Source organism: Zeus faber, assembly GCF_960531495.2.
Source record: "Zeus faber genome assembly, chromosome: 4".
Lineage (NCBI taxonomy): Eukaryota > Metazoa > Chordata > Actinopteri > Zeiformes > Zeidae > Zeus > Zeus faber.
The window spans coordinates 13,439,802-13,457,923 of record NC_137191.1 but is presented as its reverse complement, the minus strand read 5'-3'; the positions used below and the strand labels follow the sequence as shown (position 1 = coordinate 13,457,923).

Below are 18,122 nucleotides of genomic sequence, written 5' to 3'. Positions count from 1 at the left end.
CATCTGTTTCCATGACGAATTTTCCCCATAGGAAACCCTTATGAATACTATGAAATAAACGTCACAATCATCTAGAAGCTAACAAACATCTCTAACCACTCACTGGGGCCTTTTCTACGTTGTTGCTATTGTTTGAATATAAAATATATTTTTAAACGCTGAAACAAATACATCCGAATATATTGTTTTTTGTTGGATTCCTGCGCTTTAAAGTCGGAATTTCGCGCGGCAGGCCGTTCTGGGCCGAGGTGATAGCTGACGTCATAACAGAGTTTTGTATCTCTTACAACTCACAGCCCCCCCCCCCCCCCCCCCCCAAAAAAAAAAAATTAATAAATAAAAAGAACCTCTCGGGCTTGCCCAACAAACAAAAACAAACACGCAACAAACAAAAAAACAAACAAACCAGCCAACATCACCGCCGGCGTCCCGAGCAGCGGCAATGGGCTCGGAAGCGGGAGCCACCGAGTCGAAGTTAGTGATTTCCGAGTTGAAGGGGAACGCACCACGGCGCCGTGACTCCGGGACTCGAGCGCCGCGGGCTGATGAGGCGCACCTGCGCCCGGTCCCCGGCAATCACACGGCCCCCGGCAGGCACGCGCCTCGCTCCGCGGCGATGGCGGAACCGCGAAGGGTCCAGCTCACAACTTTGCCCGGCGGCACCACCGCCGCCGCCGCCGCCGCCACCACGGCGGGTGTCGGCGAGCCAGCCTCGCTCCCGAACCGGATCCCCCGCGCGCCCGCGGCTCTCCCGGACCGTGGGGGAACCGGTTCGGAGGCCGGCACCGCCGCCGAACCGACCGTGCGCTTCACCGTCAAGTTGTTCGACCCGGACGAACGCGCCTTCCCCGAGTTCAGCTATGCAGAGCTAGTGGATACGAAGGTGGGACCGGCTTGGAAATGAGTTACTGGTTGTTGGTAACATTGGGTAACATGTCGGTTAGTCCACTACCGAGAATGTTTTGTGGACGTCGTGAAACAGAACCTCCTTTCCACATTTTGCTTTGGCACAACAACCATTCCTCTGGGCAGAACCTTGTTGTTTGTGTGAAATACAACGTTAAATGTGGAAAGTTCACTGGCTTTTTAATGCTCTAAACAATCAGCCCGGATTGCGTTTCGAGTTGATGTCCCATCAATAATCGAATTTTCCTTCTTTATCTGTTTTTCCTTCTCTTACCAGAGAGCTCGAGCAGTGATAAAAGATGGAGAAGAAACTGGAGCCATGGACGAAGTGGCTGCCATTGCCAGGATGTTCGAGGAGAAATATGTAAGTTGGTCAATTCGATTATTATAATTAATGCAGTATAGCTGCCGGCAGTAATACGCGCGGGGGCCTTGGTTAAAGTTCAATGGAGGGGTGTGCTTTGGCTCTCGGTGTGTTTTGTGACTGCAGGAATTCGTTCTTTCCAGCCTGGTTGGCTTTCCTACGCCGCAACTAACTGCAGTTATTATTCTGAAGCACGGTTATGGCTAAAACGATCATGAATATTTATCACGATTATCAATCCGCTTTGGGGAACACAATTCTTTTATTGCACTTTGGAAATCAACAGAAAACTGCGTTCACAATATTGCATTGTGTGAATCTATAAATAAATACTCAAATGTACAAATCTTTGAATCGAGATAGGACTTCATATGAATTCAGTCTTTTTTTAAGGCTATGTACAAATTACATCCAAACAAGAAGATCAGCTGCAAGAAGTTCCACCCGCAGGTTTCTTCCCCGGGCACAGCACCCTCAAAAGTTTCCTTACAATTTGACATTTTCATTCTACACAAGTGTATAGCAGTGGCGTAAATGGAGTCTCCAAAATAACATTCATGCTCCACTGCGCATGCTTGTGTCCCGTTTCTCTTAATGAGACAAACTGTTTTTCATTATTTTAGCATTTCCCTTTTCCTAATTGAATGAAACAAAAGTGTGTGTGCTTTGCCACACACATAATTGCGATAGACGATGCTTATAGTTATTGTTACCTGTTACTTAACTTCTGAAAAATTACTGGGTTTTTTCTTTTTTTGAGCTTGCTTTGGTGCGTGCCAGTTGTCCTTAAAAGCGTATAATAATGACACTTAATACGCTGCGTTTTAGGGGTGTCAATTCTCCAAATCCACGATTCGGTTTGACTTTCGATTTTCAGGTCACTATTCATTTTACGCATATGTATTTGCCCCCCCACACACACACTGTTAAGCCCTTTCACACATAGTTTCCGGAAAATTACTGGGATAACCTTTCTTGCAGCGCTAGTGAGTTTCGCTATTCACGCATTAGGTACATTCAAAAACAATTGCGCCTTTTCACACATTGGAATAGATGGGGCGAGGGACAGTCTAGCAGAAGTCAGCCGGTGCAGTCCTGGTCCACACCTTGCGAGCCGGATAGTGACAGACAGAGCAGCGGCGCACGGATAAAGTTTATTCACTTGCGCGCGCAAAGAGGATGTGTGTGGACGTAGCAGTCGGCACATTTTAACATCCCTAATTTGTGCCTCCCTGATATCCGCTGGTGGGCGGGTGCAGTCCGCTTTGCGGGATGCGGCGCAGCGGACACCTCTGGAGCTGACCACTCGCCCAACGAGCCGCAGTTGACGCTTAGATCGAATTTCGATAATAACAATAATGCACTGATCTGGATCAAACTTGGATGGCGACTGGGGCAAACTGGGCAACATTTTGTTGTTTCCTTACCACGACCACTAAAGTGGTGATTTTATTTCTATGCTCTCGGTTTCAGGGTGGGGAAAAAAGAAGGAAAACGGACCGCATGCAGGACCTGATTGATATTGGCTATGGATATGACGAGGAGGACTCTTTCATTGACAACACCGAGGCGGTGAGTACACAGCGCCCCCTGCGGTCTATGTAAAACAGGACTCTTGAGCTCTTTAAACTCTCACTTAACAAGGAACAATTCTGTAATTGGAAAAACTTCCTATCAGCAGTTGTCGTCATGAATTCAAGAGCAATTAAGTGGTGGTCTATGAAATATTTTTTTATGTAGATCAATGCTACCATTTATGACCTTGCAGTGGTATTGTATCATGCAATCTATAATAATAATGTTAATCTGTACAGCTGTACAGCACCTTTCAAAAAAAGTTTCTGATTGCTTCACATGACAAAATAAATGTTGGACAACAATAGTAGGTTATACAAAACGTTGTACAACATTTGGAAGGAAACATAGGAGCATGTTAGAAAGAGTACAAGTTAAATAAAACATAAAAATGTGACTTAAATGTTCATGTTTTTAGAAGTGACTTAAAAGGTGAAAGTGAAATCAGACCACAAACCCTGAGAAAGCACACTTGTGAAAATGTATTTAAGAGGGATTGATGAGGGGATAAATATATCTCCATTCCGAAAAGGTCATCATTCTCACACACAACTCCTTCCAATGTACAGCAGTCATTGGTACGAGATTCACTCAAATGTATAAAATCACATACAATTTAAAGTTTGTAAGAGTGTCTATCACTTAGTCCGTGTTGATAAGTTTCACTTGACTGGTATTCATCAGCGGATATTGAGATGAATCATTTTTGTCCATCATTTCCATATGTTCATCAGAAAATAAATATCTGTCTATCCATCTCTAAATATCTGCAATATTGTTTAGTAATGGTGGCAATAATGTGAATTATCGTCAAAAAATGTCCATGTAAGGAAATTCATCGTTCAATTTATTTTATTAGAACAAGTTCAGTTCCTGCATGAATTGACTCTGCAGCCTTGCTGATGTCACTTGAAAACGTTTAATTGTGATTAGAGATGAGTCTGCACCTCAGGATATATTTTTACATTTTAATTCATTGACCAAATAATTTCTAAATATAACATTCTGTTGGTCTCTGCAGTATGATGAGTTTGTACCGGCCTCCATCACAACCAAACTTGGTGGATTCTACGTCAATTCAGGCCTATTGCAGTTTCGCCAGGCTTCTGACACTGATGACGTAGCAACAGAAAGCGATGCACTTCAAGCCCCCAAAGTATGCAGCGCTTCCTAAAAATGCTTCAATATCTGTCGTTCTCAATTCATGTAAAAACAAATTTTGGACCTCACTAATGTAGATGTAGACTTTGAAGAGAGTCATGTGAACCAGATACTGACTTATTCTCTGCAGTTCTCTCTGAAGGAAATGGGTCTTGTATTGTGTAATGAAATGCATAACTATGATTGCTTACTTTTTTATTTTTATAGAAACGTAAACTAAATGACGGACATTATACGGCGAAGCAGCAGTGCAAAGACGTTGGACAGATGAAAATGACTATAGATTTAAAAGGGTGAGGTTTACTTTCATCATGCCATTTTGTGGAAGTGAGGTTTTCTATAGTGGTCCTATATTGAGGATATCGGTGTTGGCAATTGTCTTAATTGTAAAAGCTAGCACTTACTTAAATATCTTATGAGAACAATGACTGTCACTGGCCTAACATCTTATTTTTCACAGATTTGCATCTGAAGATAGAGTGGAAAAACCCCTAAAGATGAAAAAGAAGTCTCCTGGCCCCCTGAGTGTCACAAACATGCTGAAGAAGTTTCAAAGAGAGAAAGAGAGGGAAAGACAGAAAAAGGGGCGTGTGAAGCACGTTAACAACACCACCACCACCACCAACAACCCCATCCCTCTATGTCCCGCAGACGCAGCTGGTGGTGGACCTGGATTGTCTGATCCCATACTCTGTTTAATTGGATCAACCAATGACCACGCTCTAATTCAAGCAGCCACCACAGTGGATTTTGATGTCGATTTGGACTCTTTACTAGACGCCACCGAAGAGACAGCAGAGTTTGAATGTGTCAAACAAGAAACTGAGACAAATTCCTCAAGTCTATCTCAGGAACAGCGCCCATCGGAAGCCAAAACCACTTCAGTAGTTGAGCTGGTCCCCTTGCCAGAGGGGCTTCCCGTGGAACTAGAAAGGAAAGTTGGGGAATTGAAAGTGGTAAGCTTCTGTTTAGCCTGTGTTGTTGATCAGCAAGTGATGACATGCGTCTGAAACTGCACCAGTTTTGTGAAACGGGCAATTGGAAAATCGGTGTACGGATCAAATCCTTGGATTGCTTTGTCATTTCTTCAGGCTGCCGGCTCCTTTGGTGTGGAGTTCTTCACGCCGGATACAAACGCCATTATATTGGCGTGAGTACAACAAGCTATTTGATATCTTGTCTCTGCTCATTGCCTGATGGCTCATTGTCATTGCTGATGGCTTTCTCTCTGCAGTATTGAATCTCAGTGTCAGGAGCTGGACGCCCACGTGCATGCCAGTGTTTATGCACACCTGGGCTCTCACCTGCCTTACAGTAGAAGGGAGCTCCTCAAACACGTGTACAAGCTCCAGCATTCACATGGTGTAAGTCCCATTTGTTGTTCATTGAGTGGTTGTTAGGATGCTGAGGCAGCATTTAATGAGAGTTTAATCATTGAGACAAATCAAGGGGTGTTATATTGTGATGTAGAGTGTCGTTTTGTTATTTTACACTCTGCAGGGCCCACTACAGAAACTGAAGGAGGCCATCGACAGTGTGATGCCAGAGCAGATAGCACGTTTCCATGACAACCGACAAGCGCGCTCACAGGTCAAGTTGTCAAAGTACGTTCTACAGCAAATATTATGATTTTTGTCTTTACTGTGGCAAAATGGTGGGTTTTGACATCTATGGGTCAGCCATTCACCAGCGAATTACAGAAGTGATTTTTTATTTTTTTTGTTATGCTCTGAAGAAATTACACCATTGCTTTTGTGAAGTCATTGTTTAATTGTGACTGCAATGAAGGGAAAATTGCATCAGTTTCTAGCTCAACAGAACAATAATATTTAGATGTTCTATGATTCAGTATTAAAATTAATGGAAAGCTTCACCTTCTAATAGCTGTATCAAGATATCATGTCGTGGATATGGCATTTGAGGTCTTTATTCCCTTGTTTGACACTGCTTGTGTCTGTCTCAGGGTAACTGAGGAGAAAGCGCCGAATCTTGGCTCCGAGGATGATGGGGAGGAGAAAATCGGCAAGAGGGCCCCTCAGAAGAAGTTCAAATGGAATGAGGAGATCAGGTCAGGCAAAGAACTGAAATCTCTAGTGGTTCACACACTAATTTGTAACCTCCGGTCTTAGAAAACCCAGACAATTTGTCTCCCAGATGTGTGAAAATGACTAAAACTGAACTACCCTTGTTTTTTAACCTCAAATGTTTTTTAAGCTCCTTGTTTGAGCATGAGCTTGTATCGTTTCCATTTTACAAGTATTCCATGATCTTATCAAACATGCATATTCAAGCAGGGAGTGTCTGCGTCTTGTCATAAGAACAAAGATGGACAGATTTGAAATTGAAAAGGATGAGAACCAAGAAATGGAAGATTACCTCAAGAATTTCATAGATCATGAAGTCAAAACTCTTTGGCCAAGGGGATGGATGCAACCAAGGTACTGTGTACACCCGTTATCCACATTTTCATTTATTTATTTTTTAATTTGTTGCACTTATTTGTTGGACCATCAATCCAACCAAGTTTTTTTTTTTATTTTTATTTTATTTTTTTTTTTTTAACCATGAACGAGTGTTTGCAGCCATTCCGATTTATGACCAATATTTTTCCCCCAGGGTTCTGCTGAAGGAGAGCAAGAAATATTTAAGTCAATCTTCTTTAAAGTGAGTACAAGAGGAGTGATGATGAGACTGAATTGCATACTATTAACCATGCACCCATTGTTAAAGAAATGTGCACCTTCTATTTGAGAATGGTACACAATTTAAAATTTATTTAATTCTGGCTGTACATAAAAGCATATCATAGCATCCCAAAGTATTTTTTTATGCTTCAATAAAGGGTGGGTTGGGAATTCAAAGATAACAAAACTCAACTGTTTGTTTGTTATTTTTAAACCAACAGCATGATGAAGAAAGTAAAGTCTGAGAAAAAGCCATCTATCATCTGCGGCGCTCCCAATCAGCAAAGTGGTTCTAGCGACGTCCATGTCCTTCCAGAAACTCAAAAGGGAGAAGCAGGCCTCTCCTCAGCAGTGCACAGTGTTCCTCAGGAAGATGTTGCCACGAATCCCTGTACACAAGTTACTGTGGGTAAGGACCTTGGGGCTTTGGAACGTGTCGAGGATACAGGTGCTGAAGGGGTGGGAGTGGAATCCAGCTTACCATCAATTTTGGAAAAGGACAACAAATGCCTCTGTGACACCGTCCCCGTGCCTGCGCTTTCCACACCTACTCTCCTAGATCTGCTGGCAGAACAAGCCATAGCCAGGGGGCAACTTCTTCTAAACGACGCAATTACACAGAAACTAATGGCTGCAGCAATTTCGGGCAAGCATTCAGCTAAGCACTGGAGCCTTGGCGGGAACTTTAGTCCCCCTCTTCCTCCGCCTCCCCATTCCAGCCCGGTAACGTTTCCAGGGAACGGGGTTTGCAACCTCCCGGAACCGCGGATTGCAGAGTTTTCACAGCAAGTTGTACAAAATCTTACGAAAATGCAGGCCATGTCCGATGGTTGCACCCCCAACATACCAGAAGCATGCTACCATGGATTTACACAGAGTAAGTTTGTTTGAGCTTCTGAGTGTGTATTGTTTTTGATGCATTCTATTAAACCTCAGGTACCGTACCTCAAATAAGTACTGTAGGTATGGCATGTTGGAATCAAGTCCTTTTTCTTTTTTTTTTTTGTGTTAAAAATGAACCATATGTATGTGATAAACTAGACGCTGCTTTACAGAGGTGCTGCTTCAGAACGGCAAAGCCAAGCAAAATTGAGAAAATGGTCAATAGACTCACGTGCTACAGTACTTAAATGTTTTCTTCCTATTTTATACTAAGTTAGATTGTGTTGGTCAGATTTGCACAACTAGATTCTCAAATTCAAAAGCAAGTATAGAAATGGTTCATTGTGCTATTATATTTTGTTATTTTAAAGAATGTCTCCAGATCCTCTTGCAATTAAACTATTTATTTTACGGTTTTCAAAGACTTGTATTCTAAAGGATATTTTCAGGACACTTAATTACCCATTTCGAAATGCAGTTCTATAACTGGCTTTAGGTTCTATCAGTGTCTCTTTATTGGGTTCAAAACTAGCTAAACTGGAGTGTTTTTCTTTCTAGATGGCAGCAGTATCATTGGAGAAGAACGGGACATTGGCAGAAACTAACACGTGATGCGTTAATGTCATAACTGCATTGTAATATTGAAGCCATATAGCCAAATGGTGAGTGTATGAATAGGATTTGAGCCTTGTAGGAGTAAGCACTGTGATTGAGGATGTTCTGGATATGCTGCAGGAGTTGTGCTCGAGGAATTCTCTCTCGTGAACTTAATTCGGGTGATGTTTTGTCTATGAATTCCTCGCTATGGAGTGAAATTTTACGATTTCTGGCAAAAGTCGGACCTTTTGCTTGAGGGAACTCCCATTGCTGTTTCCACCAACTTATTTAGATTTGAGTATTGAACTGGGCATACATCTTATACTATATTTTCACTTATTTTAAGGGCCATTGAAGAGCTTTTGTTATTAAAGGTAATTGACAAAGAGGTTGGACATGGGTTGGTTGGGAATATATAAACCACATTGTGTGGGCAAATGATATCAAACTCTGTTACCTGCTTTCTCAAGTGGCATTGCTAGCTCCTTCAAAAAGGGAAATCTAGAAAAGTGTTATTGGCTTTTACCAAATCCCCTTCCCGTGTAATTTAGGTTTGGTATACTTCTAATGTTTGTCAATTTGTTCGTGTTTTTGTGTTATTTTTGGTTGTGCTGTGTTTTATGTAATGGTACGCTTATTTACAGCCTTTGATGGTGTATAACTGGCACTTTTGAAAATGTGTTCATTAAAAAAAATGGTAAACTGAATTTTGAAGCTGTGCTTTGTATGAGTGGAAAATTGGATGTTAACTTGCCGTGAAATGTCACAAGATTAATTCACTACAGCAGCCCAAAGTTATCGATATCAGCTTTGTAGACAACCAGTTCAGAAGGTTGTTTTTTTTAACTTAGCTTAACTATGATAGATGCCTTACTATGTTGGGAAGAGAAGACTTGATCATATGTTTGATATGTTATTGTTAGTGTGAGCCAGAGTCCAGAAACAATGCATTATAACTCTATTCCCTTCTATTTTGTACCCCCGCCTTTGTAATATATTTTTGAGTCTTATTTAATTTTTATTTAATTTATATTCTATTCACTAACTGCGTTACATTTTAGGAATCAGTTTGCTAGTTGGGTAGGAATTAGGTTAGCTATTATGTTCAGTTTAGTAACTGTTGTCCATAATCTCTGAGTGCGTTGCAAAGAAATTTCACAGCATATATGTGTGACTAAACCTCTTGAATCCTAAAAAGCAATTGTAAACCTAGGATGCTAACTGTAAACCTTGGTTGTAGATCGGCCTTGAGGATGCCAGCCATTTCTTAAAATCTATATATGAATATTTATCGAAATCTGCACCCCCTTCATAAAGTTAACTTGAATATTCACTTGCAAATGCGACAAATGGAGAGCCAACATGTTTTTCGGAATGTTTCGCGAATATTTCTGCAGGTGTTTCAGCCAACTCAGAATAGAAAGAACCCAGGTATGACAAAGATGTATTCGTTATCTGCATCAACAGTCTTCAGCAAGTCTAGGTGTGTCCCGATTACTTATTTTGTACTGTTTATATCAAGACTTGGTTTATGATGTACCTGGGTGGAATAGTTTGTCATTTCGACATAGTGGGCTGCAGGAATCCTGAATGAGTCCTCAAACCCGGAAATTAGTAATCCTGCTTGCACTTCCGCTTCCCTCGTCCGGACGTCAATGGGTTTTTGGTGTGATGCCTGAAATAAGGTCTGTGATTAACGAGCTTAAGAGATTCAAACTAAAGGCATACTAAAGGCGGTTGCTCAATGAGACTACAGTGGCTGTCGGGGACATTAAACATTGATCATCACCCCGAACACGAAAAGTCATCTACTCACCCACAGCCTTCACAGCCTCTATTTGTGTTTGTACTCGCGCTCTTGCGAACTGTTCTAACTCCCAACTTTCCAGGCTTTTGTAGTAGAGGTAAGCGCAAAGTCAAATTTCAAGTTGGAAGCTGTAGTTCCTTTGTAGTCTGTCAGCTTTTTACTTCTGGCAATTGCATTTACGCTTCAAAAATCATAAAAGTGGTGTTCAATTGTGAAGATTATCTTGCTGAACAAAACATTTAAGCATCATAAACTTTTGTGGGCCCCAGAGCTTTATTTTTCTGCAATCATTGAAATCCAATGGAAAAAAAATCCCATTGACTTTTTGTCGATGGAGCCAGGGCGATGCTGACTTCCGCGTTGGCCTACAAAACTACGTCATCCCTGCACCACCCTCTGGCCTCGCTTCCATCAAAAATCAAAGCTGTTGAAAATATGCATATCATCCATCTACAAAGTCTTATATGAGTGGAAGTATTGTAGAGGTTGTGATTGGACAAGTATTTCTTGTCTGACGTTTGCTGGTTAAAGGCAGGGTTTCCCCATCAGGATAGAAAATTCTGTTGCAGAAGGTGTTTCGAAGCAACCTTAGATCCAATAAATCAGCTGAACCAGCAGGACCACCAGGAAGCGCCTACAATATGTGTTTGAAGTTCCTAAAAGGGGGGAAAAAAATGGAGTCGGCAAAGTGAGCATAGGGATCAAATCAATGTCAGGCAAATAAATGTTGCAATGGACTTTCGCCAGTCTTTTTTTTTTTTTTAATTGTACAAGACTAATGTTGGGATCAACTTTGTAGGTCACTTAAGCTGTAAAAACTGCATTAATTCCATGTCTGTCCCTGTGAGCTTCAATATTTTATAAAAGGTGTTCTTGAACACAAGCACAAGATTATAACACTAAGACAAAACAATGTTCCATAGCCAAACACTGGTGCACAGGTCATGTGCTATTCCAGTTAAGATTCCAAGTCAGAGACACAAGGAGGGAAAACAATTGCTTCCACCCACTGATTGGTTATCATTTACCGGTTATTTTTCAGGAAATTGGATATAGATCTGACTACGATTTTTTCAGTGACGGGTGTAAAAACTGAAACTTGTATGCATATAATCAATACAATAATCCAAGTTGCATATTAATGCAGGTCTGAATTTACCTTTGGCGATTACGACCTCCACTTCCAGAGTGCAATTCAATTGTTCCAGGGCTCCTCTCGCTGAGATTGTGTATATTCCAGAATTATTTCTGCTGAGGCGTGTGGGTGGGGCGACCACATGTCCGTCTCTGAGCCAGGTGACCAAAGGATGAGGGTTGCCTCTCACCTGCCAGGTGAGCGTCTCTCCTTCTCTAACCTGCAGTTTACTAGGACAAAGAGAATGGGGTCCATCTAAGGAGCAAATGAAACAAAATATTGGAGAGGGGGTTGTAGCTCCTTTTTTTTTTTTTTTTTTTTTTTTCCATAAACATGAATAAAAGAAAGGGGAATACATTGGAGGGAGGCAACAAAAAGGTAATCTTAGAGATGAAGAAGCAATCTTTACTGTGGTGGAACTCACAGTAAACAGTGGGCGTGAGGCTTTGTGACCTCACGACAGGAGGGGGCGTTGGCCCTTGTGGTCCCAGGTCTAGCCTGGCTTCACACCAGTACTGGACTCCATCGTCCTCTTTGCTGGAGGTGATGTTCACGGTGAAGGTCTCGTTCACCGGCTTACTCTCGGGGTTAGTTCTGGACTGTGCCGAGCCCAGCTTTGCATTTCCTCTGTGGAACGTCACGATGAGCTTTTCCACCGGAGCGACGTCCTCGACGCGACACTGAAGCGTGTACTGATGTCCCTCGTGCACCGGACCGGAATGGTTAATGTAGCTGATGGACACGCTGTCCGGAGGCTCTGAGGGAATGGAAACACACAAACCGGGATGTCCGGTTGTCAAAAAATCAAAGGTAAATCATTAAATATAATTAGCTAGCAAGATAAAAGCATCAACTCACTGTAAACTGTTAAGTTAAGCTCCTTGAAGCATTGTCCTCCATGTTCAAAAACTGCAAAGCAAATGGACTCTAGGCTCCACGTTGTTAGGTTGTTCACACTCCAGACCAGGGACCCTACTCCCATCATCGGTTCAAGACCCTCCTAGAATGGATGTTTCAAGGCCACCAATCACAGAGCTTTCCAGATCGTATAAAGCTCTCACTACGTAATATATACAGTACTGTATGTGTTTCGTGTTTTTAAACAGTCTAAAGTGTATTTGAAGATTCTGCAGTATGTTTTGAAGACTTTATGTTATTATTCTATTTAGTGAGCAGTTTGTTAAATTGCTTTTTTTATGTTCAATAAAAACGTTTCTGTTCGCAGTAATAATCACAAGGTGCAGAATACAGTCAACCAAAACAATATAGATAATGTTTGCTCTTTTTCCGACCGATGCCGCCCGCCACTGCTATATAACGAGTGTTAAAGTTGTGTTGGGCATCAACTTACCATTTTAACTTCCCAGCCCAGTATGTGAGGGCTGTGAATCCCTTGTAAGGAGCAATTTGCAGACATGGGATCTCCAAACCTGTGAATAGTTGGTTGGACAAAAGAATTATTCCTCAAACCTGTCACGCGCTGTCGTCGACCTATGGATGGAGTCATCAGGCAGTGGCGCAACGGCACCAACTTTTACCACGTCTATAACGGATGATCTACCTATACGCATGCAAAGGTATACATTTTATTTTGCCACTTGCCAAAATGCTTTTTCGTGTTGCTCTTTCATAAAAAGGAGAATGGTGTGGATACCTGACCACCAATGTAGAGGGTGAGATTTCCAGAAAGCAGTGTCCCTGCTCCGACGGACCTGTAGAAGGGACTGGGGAGGGACCCGTGAAAGAAGGGGTCGACGGAAGCCGGGGACTAGTCGGGGCGGCGGCGGAAGGAAGAAATTTGGGAGGCCGGGGCCGAAGAGATGAAGGAGAGCCGGTGAAAGCAGGGAATGGGCTGACTGGGGTGGCGTGATTGTCAGGGAAGAGAAATGGACACAACGTTATTGAGAGGAGTCCTCACAATGTTGTGTGTCGTTTCAAATATTGTTGTGGCGTTACAGTTGGACACGTGCACACGCAGACTTGGGAATAAATCAACCATAGAAAGTCACTTTTCGCACTTTATATAGAAGAAACATCAAGCAAACATTAATACATGTTAGTACAAACTTTTGTTTCTCTCACAATATCATTAAAAGTTGCAAAAAAAAAAGATTACTACTGTAAACTGTGAATGACCCTGGACGCTACAGTACTGTCTTTGTTTTATCACATAAAATAGGAAAACTGGGATGAATAGGAAATTAAGGTTTCCTACAGAGGAAAACACTTGTGTTTTTGTTTTTTTTATTATTGTTTTCTTGATTGATTAATCAGTAAATGCTTGCATTGGACATACCACTGCATTTCTAAATCTGTATGGCCATTATTCAGTGAACATCAGCTACAGCGTCTTTGATTTTATCCAATGACAATTTTTTTTCTATCATGTCACACCAATGCTTATCTTGGCCATTTGCCCTCCTTGTCCGTGATAGGGGAAAAGCTCAATCAACTTTGCCAGATAGATAAACAATATTACGTTTTGCTGATCTATTGTGAAGTGCTGCGTCCTGGCCTGCTGAATACACCCAGTGTGTTCCTCTGAGGAAGGAAGGACACCCTGCCCAAGTCAATGAGCTCGCCTTGCTTTTCTATGACTATTGTTCCACAGAACGCTGAGCTTATTCTCCTGCCTATCAAATGATCTAATTTATGGTGGCACACTGGGTCGGCACGAGCACATGCGCGCGTATGAAATAAACAGTGTGGCTCAAGGCTGTTTCTGAATGTCATTCCGTAGAAAAACGATGTAGTTCTCTATCCCTCTTACAAAGTTAGAAAACAAAGTCAGGTCATGTCCAAATGAAGAACAATTCTATCAAGGATCAAACTGTTCTATACAGACAATACGTTTTCCTAATTCATGGCATTAACATTTTAAAGACATTTCTGCGTATGATGTGCGAAGATTATCAACTGATTAAACATCAACCAGGTAAAAAAAAAAAGTCATTTTTTTAAATAAACCAACCACATCCAATTAGATTAGTTGTTGACCTGTGGCCCATCATGTCGAGCTGTCATCCACTCACCTGACTGATGAAGTGAAGAGAGGAAGAGAGTGACCCACCATCTGGATACATACATCCTCATCGCTTTCCTTGCCACAAAATACTACCAGTAAGATCTTTTTTTTTTTTTTTTTTCCCCCAAAAAAGTAGAGAGCTTCTGTTTGAGGTGGACGGCCACTGTGGCTGCTTTTCAGGCATCCCCTCTGCTCCGGCCTCTCAAGCCGCCCTGGGCGTTCTCCATTGGTACATCAAGACAGGAAGGAAGGGAGGGTCAAGAATAACGCTGGGTAGGGTTGTAGGCAGAAACATAAGAACATAAAAAGAGATGCTTGGGGACCTCCTGACCCGGTATTTCACAGAGGGGTTTGCCGCCGTTTCTATATTTTTTCAGATGACGCGGCGTTCTGGAAGTGTTGAAATTCATCACTGATGTTTCCATGTTTTTATTCAAACACGTTTTACAGTAAGGCTATGCTTATGCACGCTCCCTGACATGATCAACATTTCTGGGATTTCTTTGTAACTTCAACTTCTTCCTTCTCAGAAAAAGGACATTCCGTGCCAGTTTTGACTGAATGCCAATTCAACTAACTTCACTAGTTCAAAATACTAACTGAACAGTCAGTACACCCAGGCGGCTTTGCTTTTGCTGCTCGAAAGGCTACACCACGTTGATCTTGAACGTCCGTGTTGTTTTTCTACAAAACGTACAGAGATGGAGGAAGGTATATGTTGCTTGTACATAATACAACACAGAGTCAAGTACAGACATGGTTCATGTTTCAGTGTTCATGGATGGGTTTGCCATTTTATAACCCAGGCCTGTTTGAAATGTTCAAAACAATATAGAATTAGTTTGGTGGTTAGTTCCAGGCAACAAGAGAGCTGGAATGCCTATCGTTTTGACTGACGCAATGAACTTCTCTACTATAGCCAGCTATGAAGGCCTTCTTCACAGAGCGATTAGCGCCGACAATCATCAATCAATCCCTTTCTATTGATTGTTTGTACCTCTCTGATTTCTGAAAGAGTTGGATAAAACTGCAGACTGATCAGATGATGAAACAAACACTGTATTAAATTCAACCATTTTAATCAGTACATCAACGAATAACAGGATATACACACCATAGTGTGTAGTTGCTGTAAAAAGGTAAGAGTAAAGTCTCCCACGAAAAACTCGTCCAGTTTTGACCATGTCTCTGAGCATCTCCTGCAAACCGAGTGCCTGCACTTCTCGCCGTGATCCCATGTTTGGTCGCGTGTGCATCTCAGCACCTGGCACTGCCTCATCCTCTTCCCCGGAGGGACGCTGGGGACGGGCACGTGCAGAGCGGCCGAGCAGAGCTTCCTGGACGACTTCTCGGCGGCCTTGGCCTTCGTGTGGTTTTCCCCCAGCACTCGGTGATGGCGGCCACGTCAAGCAGGAAGGAGAAGACCGCTACAGGCCGCTGCCACCCGGTCAAACGTTTCCACATCAAGCTATAAAAAGAATGCAGTACATGAAAAGAATATAAAAAAAAAAATTTGGATTCATGGAAGGAATCCATATATATTTTGGCAAATACATGCAAATGTATTGTCATTTTCTTTCAATAATACAAAATAACTAGACAATGCCCGGCATTATCCTAAAAAATCCAGATAACACAATTTTTTTTGCTAAATATATGGTTATAAATTGTGTGTGTGTGTGTGTGTGTCAATAATTGTTACATTGCAAATATATAAGCACCTGCCTGCAGACATGATCCCCATGATCCAAACAGTTTATACTGTAGACCTGCACAGTACCTGCACCGTAGCCTACTTATTTGCCACACTGTGTATGGTGTCTCCTACTCATAGCATCTCGTCATTGCAGCCCTTTTATTTTGCCTCAATCTGGCTGCCTGCAATTGTCATTTTGAACTAGGAAAGTTTTGTTTTTTGGGATATTTTTTTCAGCTCTTTGACTGCCTGCCTGAACCCTTCACCTCTTTAACCTTTTGGTGCCAGTGTTAAGCTGCTGACAAAGTAAACTCTTTTTGTAATGCTCCTGCAAAAAGCAGGAGCATTACAAAAAGAGTCTGAGTCTGCCCAAATCCAGGGCCTTCACAATGCACATACTGTATTACACACACACGCACACACACACACACACACATGCACACACACCCACACACACACACGCACACACACACACACACACACACACAACTATAAGTATGTATTGCCAACACCACATATAGAGCGCTGGGGTTTCCGAGGTGGCGCGGCGCTGGTTGGTTGGTGTGGGGGTGTGGTTAGTGACCAGGTGGGCCCCCTGCCGACCCACCTGGGGTTGGGGTCCTGGCGGCTTGCGCCTGGTGCCAGGTGGTTTCTGGCATGCTGCGACCCGGCGGGGCGTGCCTTTGCTCGGCATTTGCTCCCACTGCATGGCTTCTCTGCGGCTGGAACCCCGGGTGGTAGAGAGGCCACATACAGTATCTGGCTGTCTGCAGGGGCGTTGGCAGGGGCGGGTGGGGCTGACACCTGGCGCTCAGTGTGCACTCGGCTATGTTGATGGGCGCTCGGGGCTTGTGGCGTGCACGGCGTCTCAGCGCAAGCATCTCATCACGCATCACCCTTTATACACTGTAAACACTATATATACTATATACACTATATACAGTATATATATTATATATACTATATACGCTATATATACTATGTTCACTATATACTCTGTATACGTTTCATCTCATCACCGTTCTCCGTCTCAGCCTCGTTCCCGCAGTTTGACAGTATTCACTACACTAGCGTTCGCAATCTCCAAAACTGAAATAACGGTAAGGGGGCAGGTCCTCGCTTATCGACCAATTCACTTAACGACCTGGTCGTAGGAACAGAACTTGGTCGTTAGGTGAGGAGTACCTATACACCAGAACCAACTGGAAAAGTCCTGTACACACACACACACACACACACACACACTCCTCTCCTTTTTTCTCTTTCACTGCCATAACTATGACAGGAAGAGGCCAGTTTTTCTGGACCGAATAAACTTTTTTTTCCGATACATGTTGTCGTCCGATGTTTGTTTTTCCGTGTACATGTTGTTCGGTTCTATGGTTATTTATCTCACCCGTGGTGGTCTTGGAGTAGTAAGGATGATTTATTGTTTAAAGACCAAGACACAGAGGGGGATTGATGGTGGTTCTGTTTCACTAAAAGCCGTGCTATTGTCTTCCCACAGGTCGTCCAGGGGACAGAGTTATTGCAGCAGTTCTTGATGATTCAACAATGAATAAAGAGTGTCATTGCAGGTTGAGAAGTTGAACTCCACTTGCAGACTAACTCTGTCCTAGATGCAATGACACAAATACTCTGTGTTGTATGCCCAGCATGCTGACAGCACAGGTTAAAGAAATTAATAAAATAAAAAAACATACATATAGTATGTATATATTATATTATATATATGTATATATAGTGTGTATATATATATATATATATACACACACTATATATATATATATATACACTGTAAGTATTTATATATATATATATATATATATATATATATATATATATATATATATATATATATATATATATATATTTTTTTTTTTTTTTTTTATTTATTTATTTATACACACACAGTAACCATACAGTATATTTATACAGTATATTTTTAAATAGCATATATATAGTATATATTCACATATACAATATGGGCTCGTTATTATACTTATAGTTCGAGTAGCTATTGAAATATACATGGTTTGATGTGGCCAGTGTGGAAAAAATACAGTAAAATCCCCATTGTTCCTGTTTTCACAAGTAGAATATGACTTTCACGAATCAGAGACACTGCTAGAAATGCAATCTGGGCTTCGTATTATAATGAAGTCCAGGTTTGACAGCTAAAAGTACAGTAGTTTGACTTCTACTCTGTGAGGTAAGTGCTGGGGGTAGGTAAGTTTCATTTAGGAGGAGTTAAATGTATATTTAATACAACACAGTCACTTATTCTATT

The 18,122-nt window shown here is 41.9% G+C and overlaps 2 protein-coding genes across 2 annotated transcripts; one reads left to right on the top strand and one right to left on the bottom strand.

The window, feature by feature from the left end:
• Positions 1–442: 442 nt before the first annotated feature.
• Positions 443–7,581, top strand: LOC307229423 (ubinuclein-1-like; the record flags this gene model as incomplete). Its single annotated transcript, XM_079999423.1, has 13 exons — positions 443–883; positions 1,184–1,270; positions 2,744–2,842; positions 3,867–4,001; positions 4,214–4,299; positions 4,467–4,962; positions 5,098–5,156; positions 5,241–5,370; positions 5,507–5,610; positions 5,970–6,074; positions 6,301–6,444; positions 6,623–6,670; positions 6,912–7,581. The coding sequence occupies 13 exons, from the start codon at positions 443–445 to the stop codon at positions 7,579–7,581; spliced, it is 2,604 nt and encodes an 867-aa protein (XP_079855549.1).
• Positions 7,582–10,241: 2,660 nt separating this feature from the next.
• LOC307229814 (vascular cell adhesion protein 1-like) lies at positions 10,242–14,295 on the bottom strand. The gene is made up of 7 exons (XM_079999898.1): positions 14,144–14,295; positions 12,766–12,967; positions 12,463–12,541; positions 11,970–12,111; positions 11,536–11,868; positions 11,136–11,366; positions 10,242–10,632 (listed from the first exon to the last, which is right to left on the bottom strand). The coding sequence occupies exons 1-7, from the start codon at positions 14,202–14,204 to the stop codon at positions 10,565–10,567; spliced, it is 1,116 nt and encodes a 371-aa protein (XP_079856024.1). The 5' UTR covers positions 14,205–14,295; the 3' UTR covers positions 10,242–10,564.
• Between the last annotated feature and the right edge of the window lie 3,827 nt (positions 14,296–18,122).

Excerpts from the sequence above, each read along its gene's own strand:
- LOC307229814 (XM_079999898.1), bottom strand. The coding sequence starts at position 14,204 with ATGAGGATGTATGTATCCAGATGGTGGGTCACTCTCTTCCTCTCTTCA. Across the intron at positions 12,112-12,462 it reads TGGGCTGGGAAGTTAAAATG|GAGGGTCTTGAACCGATGAT; the intron begins GTAAGTTGATGC and ends CATCCATTCTAG. Across the intron at positions 11,367-11,535 it reads CCTCACGCCCACTGTTTACT|ATGGACCCCATTCTCTTTGT; the intron begins GTGAGTTCCACC and ends TTTGCTCCTTAG.